An 18,589-nucleotide genomic window follows, 5' to 3' on the forward strand; every position below is an offset into this window, starting at 1 on the left:
TGTGTGATTGGTTCTCATGGTGGTCCAAAGGATAAGGATGGTGGTTGTACAGGCATTTGTGTATGTGTGCAGAGCAACAGCAGATGTGTTTGAGTCTGATAAGAGCGTCTGGCTGAGGAGGAGGAGCAAGGATCAGACAGCAGAACCCCACCGATCTGGAGCATGAGAGAGAAGATCTCTCCAGCCTCCTGCCGAAAAACTATCGGCCTCCTGTGAGCCTTGTTCAAAACACACCACGCGCTCACATGCTACAAACCAGCACTACTTTAAAGAGACTCTGTTTTCAAAGAGTCCAATATTAGAAAAGACTGCTCAGTGAAACAGCTCAATTCTGCTGCTTGGAGAAAGACAAGATGTTACAGAACTTTAGAATTGCTAAAATCCACTGACATCAAGTTAAAACGGAATATGCAACCCATTTTACTGCAATAATCTGATGTATGTTTGAGTAAAACAGGATTTTAAATGAAAAAAAAAGGGGGCAGGACTTGATTTGGTCCACTGGGAATTGATTTGAGTGTGATTGGATTGTGAAAAGTGGGCATTATGTACCAGAATGGATCCAGGTGGTTGTTTTGTTTTCAAGGGCGGAGCAAGTTATTACATTTTAATAAAATAATAAGAACTTTTTATTTGAAATGCACAACGACCAGGAAAGCTATGATCTTTTAGACCCTTAGTCAGTATGAAACGGAAGCTGCAATTGTCTTTTCTTCTCTTTATTGTGAGGTATATTTAACTGAAATAAAACGGTTAGTTCCTGTCCTTGATTCTGATTGGTCAATAGCTGTGTTTTATTCATGATAAAACACGGCTATGACCGCTTCACCCAACGGTTCTGTGTATCACTACACAACACCCTTAGCAACCACTCTTAGCAACATAAACTGTTTGTTCTCAATTGATATTTTTTCATTTAAGCTTACTGTATTATGTACAAGAGTATTGTGAGAAAAAGATCGATTGAGCAAATTTATTGCATTCAGATACAGATTTAGCATTTTCCTTCAGGTCAGTCTTATGTTCATAATAATAATAAAAAAAAACTGTTTAAATGTCCGCTGCAATATCTTGCCCTTTTAACATTTAAGGGGTTTTCCTGTGACTGACAGCTCTAGTCAAAGCATTTGTCAGTTGTGTCTTGTTCCGTGTTCACAACAATTCAGTCTTTTCAATGTAAAAGTCTTCGCTACTGACTGACACACTCATAAAGACAGTCTTTGCTGCCATCTAATGTTGTAATAATCTAACTTCTGTTGCAGTTCATGGTGAGGGACTATTTTTTCCGGCGGAAGGCAGGCTTTTAGTGATTTTACTTCATGAAAGTTGCGTTGATACATATTTTTTGGCTTTAATATTTGTATTGTGTGGTAACTGTTTTATAAAAGCAATAAGGTACTCGATGCTAGTGCTGTATCGTGAATAAGTCACGGCTGAAGGGGATGTAGGCACGACGCAAAGCGGTCCTTCAGCTGTGACTTATTCACGATACAGCACAGCCTCTCGTACCTTATTGCTTACATATATATATTACCTTCTTTACTACATCTCTGAGGCCTAAGAGTACAAATCAATAACATTTTTATGTGAAATTTTGGAATAAACAATAGCTCCTGTCCGTTCTGTGGAGTGGTGTTCTGGGGTTTTGAGGTGCGGGTGACACCTGAAGCATGAAGTCACTCTAAAATAAATCTCCATTGAGCTCTGGGCTTTGCACATGCTTACTGGCTGGCGTTGGGTTTCGTGCTGCCCCTGGCAGATGCGCTGAACAAGAAGAATAGGTCCCAAAGGGCTATTTATTCCTGCTGCTACCTTGGTTTCTCTCCCTCCCCTCTGCACTGTTGCTCCTAACAATCTGGCATTCTTACAGTCTAATGTTTTTCCTTCCCTCAGCTCTCACATCAACATCTCCATCCTTGTTTTATACCGTACATGCCTGGATTTTTATTCAATTGACTGAATTAAAATACAATTAGAATGGAGCCAAATCAGGCATACGAGAGCAGACATAAAGTAATAGTTCACCCAAAAATTCTGTCATCATTTATTCACTCCCATGCCATTCCAAAACTGCATGACTTTCTTTCTTCTGAGAAAAAAGAATGACTCAGTGCCCATTCAATGAAAGTTGTTTTGGACACCATTGACTTTCATTGTATGGGCAAAAACTGTTGAAACATTACAAAATATCCTCTTTTGTGTTCCGCAGAAGAAAGTAAGTCATACAAGTGTAAGAATAAAAGTGAGTAAATGATTACTGAAGCTATTCCTCTCACTATCACAGTTTCTAGGACTGAAGCTGGGTCTCTTTATTGACTTCATTGTTGCAGTAAAACTGATTTGAGGGCAAAAACCACCTCAATTCCCCCATGTGTGTGTTCAGAGCTGTAATTTACAGGTGTTGTGATCAAATCTAGATTGAACTGAGTTCAAATGTTCCAGAAATCTCAGCTCACTGTAAACATCAGCTCATGGGACTCGCATTTAAAAATACACACCAGCACAGTTTTTGTCCTTGTAGCTGCCAAAGGAAATACTTTGGCAAAACACTGCACATCCTTCCCGTTACGGTACGTTCATATGATGTCATGATACATTAGAATCAGAAAGTAATATATATGTGGTGATTATGGGGGCCTGGTGTCCATAATTCTACAGATAGTTGATTAATCAGATTGTAAAAGCATAAACTGAGAAATTCAGAGAACATTATATGCTACAAAATCAATATTCGGTGAAAAAACTAAACTAACACACACTTGAGGCATCTGATTTCACAGGTAAGAAAAAATAGAAGCTGTTAAGCATGAGGGAAGCCCCCAACTGTGTGTGTGCGCATGCACTCTGATAAATGAGCGTTTCATTCAGCTCAGGTTCATGGCTTTCAAAAGCACATAATGTTGCTATCTGAATACTTGCTATCTCTCATGTGTTATTGTGTGCACTCTCTATATGTCCTTTCAGGTTCAAGTGTGCTCTTCGTCTGAATGTAGATATATGTGTGTATGCGAGTGCGTTTTGCTTGGGAATTGTCAAATTCATTGCTAAAACACAGATTTTTGGATAATTTTGGCATAGTCAAAAATCACTTTACTATCTCCGCACACGCAAATATAAAATATAAATACCCAAAACAAAAAGCTGACCTGAAGAGACGGAGATAAAGAAAGCAAGAAAGAAGATAAAGAAAGCAGGAAGCTGGGTTGTTGAAATGATCTGTTAGTGGAAGTCATAAGTGGGAAGGCGTATTAAAAAGCTCAAAGCTTTTAAAATGCCTAGTTGCCACGGATACACTCATATGAGATACCATTTGAAAGCATGATAACTACTTCCCAGTAATGTCAATCACTAGTGTGTTTGCCAATAAGGATTTTTAATTACACCAAAAGTATTGTTGTCTATGAATATAAAAATGCATATTTTTAGCCAATATGACTTTTCTTCTAGTAGGTTTACTTTCTGTCAGCAGCTCAACGCATAAACCATGGTTTATGAATATTAATTAAAGGGTTAGTTCACCAAAAAATGAAATTTCGGTCATTAATTACTCACCCTCATGTCATTCCACACCCGTAAGACCTTCGTTCATCTTCAGAACACAAATTAAGATATTTTTGATGAAATCCGAGAGGTATCTGACTCGTCCATAGACAGCAATATAATCAACACTTTCAAGGTCCAGAAAGGTTCTAAAGACATCGTTAAAACAGTCGATGTGTCTGCAGTGGTTTAACCTTAGTTTTATGATATTTTTTGGACATAAACAAAACAAAAATAATGATTTTATTCAACAAATCTCTTTTTCTTATCCCCCATAGAAAGCAACGTAAGTACCAACGTAAATACTGAGTCGGCGTTCTGATGTAGAACCTGGAAGCTTGCACTGTTTATACTACGTAAGCAGTGCAGGAGAATGACAGAGTAGAGAAGAAACTATTAAATGAGTCTATTTTTGTTTTATTTTTGCACACAAAAAGTATTTTCATCTCTTCATAACATTAAGGTTGAACCACTGTAGTCATGTTGACTATTTTAACGATGTCTTTACTACTTTTCTGGACCTTGAATGACAGTAATTACATTGCTTTCTATGGGGGATAAAAAAAAAAAAAAACTCTCGGATTTCATCAAAAATATTTGTGTCATTTGTGTTCTGAAAATGAACAAAGGTTTTACGGGTGTGGAACGACATGAGGGTGAGTAATTAATGACAGAAATTTCATTTTTGGGTGAACTAACCCTTTGAGTGATGATTGCCTGGTTTGCTGGAAAATGAAAGTTGACACCAGCCAGAGGAAATATGCACTATAGTTATTATGGGGACAAATATATTCCCAATTATAAAACGGTTAGTTCCTGTCCTTGATTCTGATTGGTCAATAGCTGTGTTTTTTTCACGATAAAACACGGCTATGACCGCTTCACCCAACGGTTCTGTGTATCACTACACAACACCCTTAGAAACCACTCAATTGATATTGTTCATTGAAGCTTACTGTATTATGTAGAAGAGTATTGTGAGAAAGAGATCAATTGAGCGAATTTATTACCTGCATTCAGATTTAGCATTTCCCTTCAGGTCAGTCTTATGTTCATAATAAAAAAATCTGTTTAAATGTCCGCTGCAATATCTTGTCCTTTTAACATTTAAGGGGTTTTCCCATGACTGACAGCTCTAGTCAAAGCATTTATCAGTTGCGTCTTGTTCCGTGTTCACAACAATTCAGTCTTTTCAATGTAAAAGTCTTCTCTACAGACTGACACACTCATAAAGACAGTCTTTGCCGCCATCTATTGGCGTAATAATGTAACTTCTGTTGCTGTTCACGGTCAGAGACTATTTTTTTCCGGCGGAAGGAAGGTTTGTATTGTGTGATAACCGTTTTATAAAAGCAATAAGGTCCTCGAGGCTAGTGCTGTATCGTGAACAAGTCACGGCTGAAAGGCTTCGCATCGTGCCTAACAATGCTCTTCAGTCGTGACTTATTCACGATACAGCACAGCCTCGAGTACCTTATTGCTTACTTACAATAGGTGTGAATAAACTGGCAGAGGAGATATATGTAAAAGAAAAGATTTCAGGTGGTGAGTGTTGGAAGGTGAGTGAACAGCCAGAGGGAAAGTCTCACTATTTCTTTGTTTTTTGTTTTATTTTCCAACCCCAGAGGAACTACTGAGAAAACTGGAAGAAAAAACAAGGGAACGTTCATTATATCAGGAAACAGAGCTACATTAAAAAAATCAGTATGATCATCAAGATGAAGATTTTGGACACAAAAGATTATAACAATAATATTAATTATAATACTAATACTAATACTAATATATATATATATATATATATATATATACACACACACATATGTATATACAGTATATGTATTGATTTTTTTTTCAATACATATTTTTTTCTTCTTTTTGAGCATCATATGTTTTTTAAATAATTTAAGAAGACTGATTTAAGTCAAATTTAAGTAAATAATTAAGCAAAAATAAATTATTCTCATACTAATATTAATTCTCCAAGACTCATCTAGACCATCATGAGGTAAATTAACTTCAATTTTGTTGCCTTGTTTCCTGTACCTGTGGCCAGCTTGTATTGGATGTGCATACATTTTCTACATTTCTCCTTGTTTAATTCTCTACAGAATGAAAATTAAATTCAGGTTAGTTGCCACTGAGAGATTTATTGACCCTTGTGCTCCTTGTGTCTGTTCATCTTCACAGGAAGCTCTGTGTGTGTATGAGTGTTTTCTCCAATACAAACAGCCGTGTCGCATAGACTCATTTCATCTGCATTATGTCTTCAATAGAGTCAGAAATTAGGAATGTAACATAAGGTGTGTGTGTTTACATGTTTGAATAAGAATGTGTATGTCTGTGTGTGTGTTTGCGAGTGAGTTCTCCGCTCTTTTTAGTTGAGGAGGCAGGACTCGTAGGTGGGCACCATGTATTTGATGTTAATGAAGGCATCCTCGCCCCCATAGCGTTCAAACACCTCAAGCGTTTCCTGGATCAGGTCTCCAATGTTCTCCCTCTTCTGCTGACTGTAGTCAATACCGTCACCGGAGTTTTCTGCACACAACACACACATTGCGTTTAATTAGCATACTTTGTCATGTTTAAAAGTTTAAAAGCCCTAATAAAGTGTATAAGACACACACACACATATGCACACACTGATATTCTGAATGAAATCGCTCTGATGACTGTTAAAGATGCTCAGCAGGAGTGTGTGTACCTCAGATACACTGAATAAATCTGTAATGATTTATCAGGATGATGTTCTTGTGCATATCTCTGCTGCTCTCTGACATGACATTAGAGAAACCCATCAATCACTGGGTAACCTATAGCACACACACACACACACACACACACACACACACACACACACACACACACACACACACACACACACACAAATCAATACATTCACACTTCTCCACCATCACACATACACACAGACTCCTCATAAACACACAAGCCCACATGCTATCTACCAAACAAACTTTCTTCTGAGGTCACAGGCCCAATTACACCTGCACAAGAAGTATGAACACACACACACATGCTCCTCTCTGTCTCTCCTACCTGCTCATTAAAGGGAAGGATGACAGGCAGATGAAAAGAAAGGAGTTAAGTAGGGAGTCTCTCTCTTCTAGCGTGTGTGAGTGATTGTTGTCTGTCTAGAGTAACTGTATGTCTTCATCTGCTTTTCTTATTTACTGACTTGTGGATGTTCTCTGTACATCAACTCCTCTCACACAGGTCTCAAAACCCACGGCCGTCAATAAAATATTAGTACAAAGAAAGTCTTGTGGTGTGTAAATATGCCCATCTGTGTCCTGTTTAAGCAGCTCTGTGTCCAAAGTTATGTCCGCGGGCAGATGCCCAGCTAACAGGGAACGTTCTGGCTAATGCTCTGGCAAGGTTATGAACAAACATTCTTCCAATAACTGTATAAAATGGAATGTTCCCTTAATGTTCGCACAACCAAGAAAAAACAATCTTAAAACATTTTTAAAAAAACTGGATGTTTTGAATGTTCAGAAAACTTTCAGAATTACTTTTTCATAACTTAACATGAACATTCATGTTCTTTGAACGTATTTTTGTTAGCTAGTTGTTTACTAGGTTGAATGGGAAAAGATGAAATCACTACATATGTGAAAGCTATAAAATCTGACTGGAATGAAATAATATTTTTTAATTTAATTAGCTTTTCAGCTAAAATCAGATAAAAACACAACAAAAGCAGTAATAATGTAAAATATATTATAATTAAAAACAATCTATTTTAAAATGTAATTTATTCCTGTGATGGCAAAGCTGAATTTTCAGCATCATTACTCCAGTCTTCAAAGTCACATGATCCTTCAGAAATCATTCTGATATGCAGATTTGGTGCTCAAGAAACATTTATTATTTATTAACATTTATTAACATTCATTATTTATTGTTATTATAAATGTTTAAAACAGCTGTGATGCTTAATGTCTTTGTGGAAACATACTTTTTTGATACATCATACACATTTATTTAAAATAGACTTTTGTAACATTATGTCTTTATTGACATTTTTATTTTATCAATTTAATGTGTTCTTGCTGAATAAAAGACCCCAAACCATTTAATTGGAGTATATTCCTAACTAGGTATGTTGGAAGTTACAAATTAAAGGCTGTAAAGGCCGTGACACCAAGCTGACGGTCGGCTGTCGAGCAATGTTGGGAATTCAGCATGTTGAATCGGCGTCGGGCCATCGGTGAGAGAGAGAACTCTGATTGGCTGTTCAGCTTAGCGAACGAGTCAGTGCACGAGAATAAAAGCAAAACTGATGAAAATGAGCAAAGAAGTCAAGAGGGTAAAGACAGAAGGTTGTTATAATTTTACGTCATCTTACCTGAGCATTCGAATGCAGGAATATTTTCATAATAACATGAGCTGACTGAAATTAAGAAAGTGATCAGTGTGATTGATATTCAAAATGGTAAGCAAGCACAGCTTTATTTACAGTTTGTATATCTGCAGTCCTAGGGTCATATCATACACCTGGTGCAATGCGACGCAAATGTTTTTTTGCTAGTTTCAGTCCAACGCAGTTATCATGTTCACATCCAGCGCCCACGTTGTTCAAATAGCAAATTAACTCATGCCCATCTGTTCACCCATGGGCGTGCTGGTCTGAAAACGAGGTGTGTTCAGGTGCATTGTTGGCGTGTTGCTATTTTGAGGCTACTGAAAATGACTGCGCGATTGACCAACAAAAACCTAGTCTAAAGTCAGTATTTTTTTTTTTTTTTCGTTATTCGTTATTTCGTTAGTAATATGCGCCTATAGGCGGGTGTACAACACACGTACATTCTGCCAGTTAGAAACATAGGGACGCGCAGCAGCACACAAACATGCCACATATTAAAAATAAAAGAATTACAATGCTCCGTTGTATCCGTTTCCTCTCTGGAGAAGCGTTCAGTCTTTCTGCTTGCAAATTCCGCCATGTAAATTGCAATCTGACATGGTTAAACCTTTTAAAGGCAATGGGAGATGACACTCTGATTAGTTTATTGCATGTTACGCTCAAAACACACCCATGACTCATTATGAGACTAGGTACAACCCTTTTGGACCATGCGCCGACCATTTTTTCCATCGTTAAACTAGCAAAAGTCGATTCGGACATGCCCTAAGTGCACCTGCGCCATGTGCGACAGACCATGAGCTTAGATCATTAAAATAGGGCCCGTAGTTTTAGTTTCCCTTTTTGAATACTTAAAATAGACTATTGATTTCTGCTGATTTAGACAGATATTTACTTACACACAGACACAGAATGCACATGCTATTTGACAGTCGCCTTTAGTCCTTTTGGTGTGTTCAAGAGCAGCTTTTTGGCCGAGACACACCCGACGAGAGGCGACAACACAGTCAGTTTTCGTCGCCACTAGTCCTTTGACGTCAGCTTGGTGTGTCCTGGGCTTAAGGCAGCATGTGGTCCACCTGTTGACTAGATATTCTCTATATAGTCAACCTGGATCCAAGAATAGATACGGTAGACCACTTTACGCTGTCTGGACCACACTTATTTTGATGGTGTGACCAACTGTCTGCTGTGGATCTGTACAGTTGTCTCCAACAGGCTGCACGTATCCCTGTACTAACATGCTCAAGAAACTCGGCTCATGGGCCACACCAGAGAAAGCTGCCAATCACACTGCAGGCCCTGCTTCATACACACATCGGTACAGCTCTCAAACACAGGAAAATAAAATCAACTCCCTCCGCTAATCCAGCCTTCAGGCTTCCTTCGCTTTCTTTTTCTCATTCAGCATCTTTACACCAGAGCAGGAGGAGAGAGAGAGAAAGTAGGGGGTTAGAATGAGCAGAGGTTTTTAAAGAAAACTCTTAAAGAAAGAACTCTTTAAAGAAAAGAGGTATATGGAGAATACTTTGAAGAGGTAGAACAGCTTCATTGGCCATCTGTGCATGAACCACACAGATATGCTTCTGTTTGGAATCATGTGGAGTCCAGGCTCTGATCTATGGCGTTCAGGGGTAGTGTGAAGTTCAAGCAGGAAGAAGGATTCAGCAGCTTTCAGAAACTGAAATCATACCAATACCCGGCGGATAGAAAACACACAAATAAATAAATACACCTACTACAGTATTTCTGTGTCAGTTATTAAGATTATTCTCAGCCTCAGATGGCACATCCAGAGACATGGATTGCTCAATAACCATCTGATACAGATTTAACACAAAAATGGCAAAAGCTTTCTGAAAATAATTACAATCTGATTCATGCGATTTCTGGGAATCAGAGTGCATAGATTTTTATCAGTCTGCCAGGAACCAAAGCTGTGTTTACAAGCTCCCATACAGTGAGCATCTCTGAAAAATAATTAGTTGCTAGTATTGAATTTTACAAGGTTAATGGCATCCAAATTTTTTGTCTTTTTTTGTTTCCTCCACAAGATATCCACAATTGTTCTTCTGCATATTCCATTTTGCTCTTAGTGTTATATCATATTTTATTGGAAGCTCTTTTCTGTTTAAAGATTTAAAATAAATACGATTCAAAAGTGTGGGGTCAGTAAGACCTTGTTTTTGAAGTTTCTCAGGGCCTGTTTAAACCTGGTCACTTCATGCGTTTTTACAGATCAGATAGCTATCTGATTTATCAAAATGATTCCATTTACACTTGGCCACATAAATACGTCTCAGCAAAACAGATCTTCCGATCTAAATCTGATCTTCAATTCCCACGCTATATGCATATTTAATGGAGTTCACGTCACCGAACGCAAGAAATACAAGCTGCAATTTCAAAATCAAAGACCACAATAGGAGAGATCAGTACTAGTAAGATCATGTAGTCTCATAACTTTAAATGAAGACGATTGTGTTTTGAGCACCTGAGACATACTTTCTGTTTCATTTGTGGCAGTTTGGGCGTCAGCTTGCTGAAGAGATACTCAGCTGTGTTGATGCTTGATGCAGTAGCAGTGTCATATCTGGCAATAACATGTTATTTAGTCTATAACACGTTTTCACACGTTTATTTTTTTAGCATTTTTGGGATGAGTAAAATTTACATATGTGATTTCAACAACCAAATGCATTTAGACTTGTTCAATTTTGACTAGAATGCATCTCAGACCACCTCCTGAAGTGGTTTGAGCAATCAGATTTAAATCCGTCTTGAATGCGTTTCGGAGTGCATTTACACCTGGTCTTTTCATGATCGGATAGCTATCTGATCAGAGAAAACACATGAAGTGACCAGGTGTAAACAGGCCCTTATGCTCACCAAGGCTGCATTTATTTGACAAAAATACAGTTAAAAACAGCAGTATGGTGAAATATTACTGTCCAACCCCCCTCTCATACTGTGAGATATCACAATTATCTTTTAATTTTCTTTTTCCTTCTGAGGTGGAAACAAGCTTCTATACATTTTATATTTACTCAACTAAACATAAAAAAACAACTTGGCTTGATCACATTAAATGGTCAGACAGTCGCTTCCTGTGTAAGTGGGCGGTTTTTGGCCTGATTATGGACCAACATTAGTCACAATCTGGCAACGCAACTACATTAAAATTTTAAATCTGTGTGTGAACGGAAAGATGTTATTTTGTCTTGATCAAATGTTTCTCTTTGAATTTCTCAGGAAAATGTCAATCATAAGGAAACCCACTTCCATCTTTGTGAGTATGTCTGTACTCTCTCGCTCTTTCTCTCATCTGTTCATTGTAAGTGTGAGATGAGTTTCAACAGCTGTGTCTTTTTCATCCCCCCTCTTCAACTCTTTTTCCACACCTCTATTCTCACCCCTCGCTCCATTCTTTCTCTCTTACTCTTTCCTCTTCAAATCTAGGCAGACAGGTTGGCGTCAAGAGGGTTGTCATGCCAGAGCAACTAATCCTTCTCTCTTTCTCAGTCTCTCTCTGGACATGTTCAGGGCTGGACGTCTGCTTTGGGGCAGCAGCTGGAGAACTGATGGTTCTTGTGTTTGGATTTAAACTGGTCTGATCCATACACAGAATGTTGATATTGGATTACACTCCCGCTAACGGCCGACAGGGTGTAAAGAGAGTTGTACAAACAGTACAACACTGTGAGACAAGACATTTGCCAAAGGACTAAGTAAATCTGTCAAAATAAACACACGATTCAGATGACTGCTCATCACATAAACAAAAGAAAAAACAAACTGTACTTCTATTAAAAAAAAAAAAAAAAAAAGATTTTTTTTTTAAACCAGTATTATCTTGTTTTCCAGTAAAAAAAAAAAAATAAATAAATAAAAAAAATCTAAACATAATATTTTAAGTAATTTAATCCCATTAAGCTTAAAACAAAGCAAAACACATTTGCCAGTGGTTACGAAAAATACATTAATATAATTTAAATACATTTAATTCAAGATCTTATTATCTTGAAAAATTTGGCTTCTCAGGAAAATTTTCTTATTTGAATGTTTAGATATTTTTTGCTAGAAAACAAACAAACAAAAAATACTAATTTAGATGATATTTGCAGTAAAACCTATAGACTGAAATTGCTTGTTACATAGCAAGAAACCAAGTTATAGTTTTTTTTCTTCAGTACAAACCAAGCGACTCAAGCATTAAAGGCGCACTATGTAAATTTTAGAGGTTGCCTATTCAAAACAAAGGCGTAACTTGATGATGCCGGGATTGAGCGGCGAATCTGTCTGTCTCACCTTACAGCCGGTAGAAAACAATCAGATGGGACTCGGACAGAAATCATGTTCATGGATGAGATTATTAACGTTACTGTAGTAGGAAGCAGAGCAGGGCCGAGTGATGTTGGAGCTGAAAGAGGCCACTGGAGCGATTTCTAATGAGAGAAGCGCGACACATGCCTCGAGAGCAGCGGAACTTTTATTATGCCACAGTCGGCGCTTCCGCTTCTTCTGATCAAGTGTATGTGGGGTAAAGAATCGCTGTTTTATCATATTAGATACATTTGTGTGTTGAAAGTTGTTATAGTGCTACTCTGTGTTCACTCGGCGGCTGCTATGAGACACTTGTTGCACACTGATCGATATTAGAATATCATATTAATAAATGCTGGAAGGCTTGTGTTGATAATTGGCATGCAATTAATTTTAAAACATATTGTACAACAGAGAAAATGCTGTATTACTGTTACTAAAAATAAAGCTGCATCTGATGCCACTTGACAAAATAGTGTTTTTTCTCTGAGGCATGGTGAAAACATCCAGTCGTGGAAAATCAAGAAAACGAGATTCAAACAGTAAGACTAAACGTGTTCAGCTATATAACAATAATTAATTTTCTGTCTATAAATGTGACCAAACAGTTCCCTTGTCTAATAAAACGTAATATATTAAAGGGTTAGTTCACCCAAAAATTAAAATAATGTCATTTATTACTCACCCTCATATCGTTCTACACCCGTAAGACCTTCGTTCATCTTCGGAACACAAATTAAGATATTTTTTATCAAATCCGATGGCTCAGTGAGGCCTGCATAGCCAGCAATGGTACTTCCTCTCTCAAGATCCATAAAGGTACTAAAAACATATTTAAATCAGTTCATGTGAGTACAGTGGTTCTACCTTAATATTATAAAGCGACGAGAATATTTTTTGTGTGCCAAAAAAACAAAATAACGACTTTTTAACAATATCTAGTGATGGTTGATTTCAAAACACTGCTTCGGAGCGTTATGAATCTTTTGAGTCGAATCAGTGATTCGAATTGCGTATCAAACCGCCAAACTGCTGAAATCACATGACTTTGGTGCTCCGAACCACTGATTTGATTCATAAAGCGCCAAAGCTTCATGAAGCAGTGTTTTGAAATCGGCCATCACTAGATATTGTTAAAAAGTCTGTATTTAGTATTTTTTTGGTGCACAAAAAAAATATTCTCGTCACTTTATAATATTAAGGTAGAACCACTGAACTCACATGAGCTGATTTAAATATGTTTTTAGTACCTTTATGGATCTTGAGAGAGGAAGTACCATTGCTGGCTATGGAGGCCTCGCTGAACTATCGGATTTCATCAAAAATATCTGAATTTGTGTTCTGAAGATGAACAAAGGTCTTAGGGGTGTAGAACGATATTAGGGTGAGTAATAAATTACATTATTTTCATTTCTGGGTGAACTAACCCTTTAAAGGGTCTTTGGTGTTTCCGTGGATTCTACAAAATAAAACCGCAAATCGAGGGTAACGGTATGATGTCACTGATAGGTGACACACAGACAAAGCTCCGTGTCCTGGTTAAAATTGCTTATTTCTCTGGATTCAAACATTCTTGGAAACATCTGGGATAGAAGTTCACAAGTCAACAAAATATATAACACTGTTCTAGTGGTTTTTGGATATTTTAATAAAAAAAACGTACATATTGTGCCTTTAAATTAAAGGAGCTGCCGAGAGAACGAGAGAAAGTGTGTGTCGTACATACGTACACCTCACTACCTCAGCACTGCATCATCTCTGTCATCATTGTCACCTTATTAACAGATTATGTATGTAGCTCACACATACATACATTCTAATAAACACTTTTTGTTCTTTACATACACTTAAACCCAATATATATGCTTAAAAGTACAGACACATACAATATAGCTAACTCTGACGTACACATCACAAACCTTCCTGTACTCATTCATTCACACACTCACCCACACACACACACACACCAGGTGAAAACAAAGATGTCAAATTAGCGGTTACTCTAAATAATACATAAAAATGTCCTTATATTTTTTCAAATGTTCTCAGCATTTCCTCTCACAGGTCCTGACCTTGTGTGAGCTCTGCTAATGGTGGTAGCATTAATATTCATGTCTAACAGCTTGATGAAATGTACCTTTGCACTGTGAACAGGTGTGCATGTGTGAATAGCTCATTTACACCTCATAATGGTTTTGGGCAATTGTTCATGCTATGACAGCACAAGAGAACAACTTTTTTAATATCATTTATATATTTTTTTTCTTCAAAACAAAAGATTGATCTCAGAACTGGTTGGTTTGGTTCATGGCTTTGCATTCTTTGTGTGAAGAATTTGGTAACACTTTACAATTTTTTTAAATTAGTTACCTACATTAGTAAAGATGAACTAACAATGAACAATACTTTTACAGCATCTAATAATCTTAGTTAATGTTAATTTCTACATCTAAAAGTTGTATATGTTGACATTACTCAATGCACTATGAGAAAAGGGGGTGTGTAAAGATGGCATCTGAGTAATCAGTGGTGTTAAGCACCCCAGAAAAAGAGGCGTTAAGCTGAAATACACAGACACACATGCAGACAGAAATGGGGAAATGTTCTGCATGTAACATGAGTGCTGAGAGATTCTCATGAGCTGCTGTTTGTGAAAGATGAGGTGGGGGCTCTAGACAGCTGGGAATGAGATGAAGAGTTTTTACACCCAGACTTGACCCATCACACTGAAGTATTTGTAACGTGTTGGGGAGAAAGGAAGGTTATTTCAGTGTTAGTTTAGTCATTTGCCCTGGCTACAGCTTTAGTAGCTGATACTTCAACTACAGTCGAGATCTTAGGGCATTTTCACACCTAGTTTGTTTAAGCACTCCAGGCGGTCTCGGGGCAATATAACATATGTGAACACCCCAAATGATCTCACACCCCTTTTCCACCAGAATGGTTTGCCAAGCGAACTGGAACCTGTCGCAAACCGGCCACGTGTTTCCACAGACTAACGCTATTATGTGTTGTTTACATGACTATAACCAGACTAAAAAAAACACATTGCGTATCCCGGTGTTTGTGCAGGTAGTTGTTGCTGTTCACATTACCGAGATTCTAGCAAACCAGCAGCTCGCGGGAGTAACTGCCGGTACTCTAATCTGTCCTTTTTGGAGATAAATTAAGATTAGCTATGTAACATTAGCCCCAGAGCACGCAGACAAAGTGCAATAAACTCTGTCATGTTATCTTGCATTCAGATGCCTGGTGTTTGTGAACGCAATTGTGCGAGGCGCTTCTGGCAAGGAATTATACCGAACCACTTTAACAACTTTGATCAGGCATTACAGAATGACCAAAACAGCATCTCAGATGCTGTGCAACGAGATCTGTCTGCTGGTTGGTCCAATTATGACGTCCCATCGCAAAGTCACATGTCTTTTTTGATGTGCATCAAGGAATTTATTTGGTAAAAGTGTTTCCATCGTTGTTTCGTATCGCATAAAAATGTATCTGACTCAGTTGAGCGCATACGTTTTTTATGCACTTTTTTAGAATGTATGCGCATCTTGGCGTTTACTGGCTTGGCTTGGGATATACGCAATATCCCAAAATGCACATAAAAAAAGGTGGATGGAAACCATTGAAACTATGGAAACTATTGAATCCATTATAGCTATTGAAACCGCTGATTCACTTGCTCTCTCGCACACTGGGTTTCTCTCAAGCACATAGTTTTATATATTTAGACATAAAGAACAATGTAGTACAACGTTATTACATTGCTCAACGAGACAGCGTCAGCATTTCTCGACCCCCTGCTCTGTTTAAGACCTGCTTTTAGGGCCAGAGTTGAACCAATCTTTCCAGCCTGGAACCCCCTTTTCTGCAGTTGAAATGCACGGACACAGATCGGGAACCCACACCAGCACCATGTCGATGGAAAAGGGGTATCAGACACTTGCAGCTGGTTCACTCAGTTTGGTTAATTTAAAGTGTACTATATGCAAAAAAAAAAAAAAAAAAAAACATTCTTGCTGGTGAATTTCTAACTTAACAGTTCAAAGCCACAGAAAGTGACAAAATACACCATACATTTTGTGTGGGCAAAAATGCCCTTTTGTAGTGTCTCTTTTTTAAAAATGTTTTTCTATTCTAATAATATTATATTTAGGTTGTAGTGAACTGTTGCAGTCAGATATGTAAGATAAGTAATGTAGTGGTGCCATGGTATAGTGATGTGAAACACATTTTAGCAAAGTGTTTATTGAGATTTTTTCTCTGTAACATCCATAATTGTAAAGACGGCAAGTTTATTTAAAATAAAAAAATGAAATTAAAGCATTTTAGATAACTACATGACATGTTGTATGCTATTTGGTTAGAAAAAATGCCCCAAAAAAGGAATCAAATATATTTCCTAAAAAAATATTTCAAACACTGCTGCCAACATTCATATATCAGCATTTGTTCAGTGCATCTTGGTCTATCCTAATAATTGTTGGCATTACCTATGCCAGTATGCCACATTCAGAGTGGTTAGCCAATCATAAAAGAAGGTAGTCACATATACTAGTTTTAAGGGTAGAGCAGCAAAACCAGCCTGAGAAAAGATCAGAGAGAGAGAAAAGGTCATATAAAATGAGATTACGACACTAGGGCTCACATTACAAGTGAGATTTAGATAAAAATAAGTTAAAAGTGTAGAAAATGGGCCCTTTAAGCCCATTAAGCACTTTCCTATTTTATTGTATCATTTTGCTGAGATGTAATAAACACTAAAATATCCATCTTTTATTGTCCCTGTGTTTGCTGTGATTGGTATTTCCTTACAGAGATCAGTCAGCTGCATGTCACGCTAATGAATTAATGGTCTGTAGCACTTATGAACCTCTCCTCGTGTGTCCATGAGTTAAAATGCTCTCTGCTCCCTCCATTAGTGGGATGAAGAGCCTTTAGACGGAGCGTCTGATCCGTCTCTCCACTCCTTTACCTCCCCTATGGGGCCTATTAGCATTCCAATCCATTCCACTCCAGGGGTTTTCATTGGTGGAGGTTATTCATTTCTTTAATATGATTGGCTGCGGGGGAAAACGGAGGGCGGGAAAGGAAACCATGGCCTGTCAGTGTGATTAAATGCATAGCCCAACCATGACACCAGAGCGCTGATAAGCTCTCACTTTCTCTGTTTTTTCATTCCCTCTTACCAAAATCCAAAGCTATGTGACACAAAACATTCAGAGGGTTTGTGTTCTCTCTCTCTCACTATTACGAAAAGAGGTGCAGCTCTCCAGTAAATGAGTGTTTTATGGGTCTTCAGGCAGGAGCTCAGTGTGTTTATGAACAACACACCTCCTTAACTAGCAGAGTTTAAGAGTGCTACTTACATAAAGCCCAGTGTGTGTGTGTGTGTGTGTGGTTCGTGTATAAATGATAATTAGTGTTCTGTAAAAAGAAGTTTGGGGAGCAGCAGCTTTCCAGAACCACATAGGAAATCATAGGAATGAGGTAGCTTCTGAGAGCAAAACAACATACTGTACGACTCAAAGTCAAAACAAACCTGTTACACTGACAGCTGCCATATCAGTTGACAGATCAGAGATAAGATGTTTTAGTTCTCATTCAGGCAGACCAGATTCAGGAAACCATCAGGCTAAATTCCCAAAGCAAAAACTGCTAAAACAAACATCTTTCGTTCCGTGTGAGCATGTTAGAGAGTTAGTGAACCATGTCAGAGTCTTAAGCGCATATGTTGGTTTATTGCTAGCAGATGTCCTTTATTTAAAAGAAAGAGGAAATTGAGGTTACTCACATTGTGGTTTTCTATAAGCTAGAGTAGTACCAAGTCTTTACAGTCATCACAAATTTAGAACAAGAAAAGTTCATGTCATCATGTCTTTCCAAATCTATATGAGATTCTTCTGTGGAACACAAAAGTAGGTGTTCATGTATATTTAAAAAAAGAATGTTCTTATATACATTTTAAAAATTATATATATATTAAAAAATATTATTATATTATATTATATTATATTATATTATATTATATTATTCCTAGTCTTCCGAAGTCACAATAGTGAGAAGCAATTACATTTAAAGGGTTAGTTCACCCAAAAATGAAAATTCTGTCAGTAATTACTCACCCTCATGTCGTTCCTCACCCATAAGACATTTGTTCATCTTCGGAACACAAATTAAGGTATTTTTGATGAAATCTGACTCGTCCATAGACAGCAATTTAACCGACAATTTCAAGGTCCAGAAAGATACTAAAGACGTTGTTAAAACAGTCGACGTGACTGCAGTGGTTTTTGAAATGGGAATACTTTTTGTGTGCAAAAACAAAACAAAAAT

At 37.5% G+C, this 18,589-nt stretch overlaps 1 protein-coding gene across 2 annotated transcripts in view; it reads right to left on the bottom strand.

Moving 5' to 3' along the window:
- Nucleotides 1-5,670: 5,670 nt before the first annotated feature.
- pacrg (PARK2 co-regulated) overlaps nucleotides 5,671-18,589 on the bottom strand; it is a 118,043-nt gene continuing 105,124 nt past the window's right edge. For both annotated transcript variants that reach the window (XM_051868909.1, XM_051868910.1), the window contains exon 5: nucleotides 5,671-6,078. In XM_051868909.1, the coding sequence (XP_051724869.1) occupies nucleotides 5,918-6,078 (161 nt within the window). In that variant the 3' untranslated portion in view covers nucleotides 5,671-5,917. The remainder of the gene's footprint in view (nucleotides 6,079-18,589) is intronic.

This window comes from Ctenopharyngodon idella, chromosome 17 (assembly GCF_019924925.1).
Source record: "Ctenopharyngodon idella isolate HZGC_01 chromosome 17, HZGC01, whole genome shotgun sequence".
Classification (NCBI taxonomy): Eukaryota; Metazoa; Chordata; class Actinopteri; order Cypriniformes; family Xenocyprididae; genus Ctenopharyngodon; species Ctenopharyngodon idella.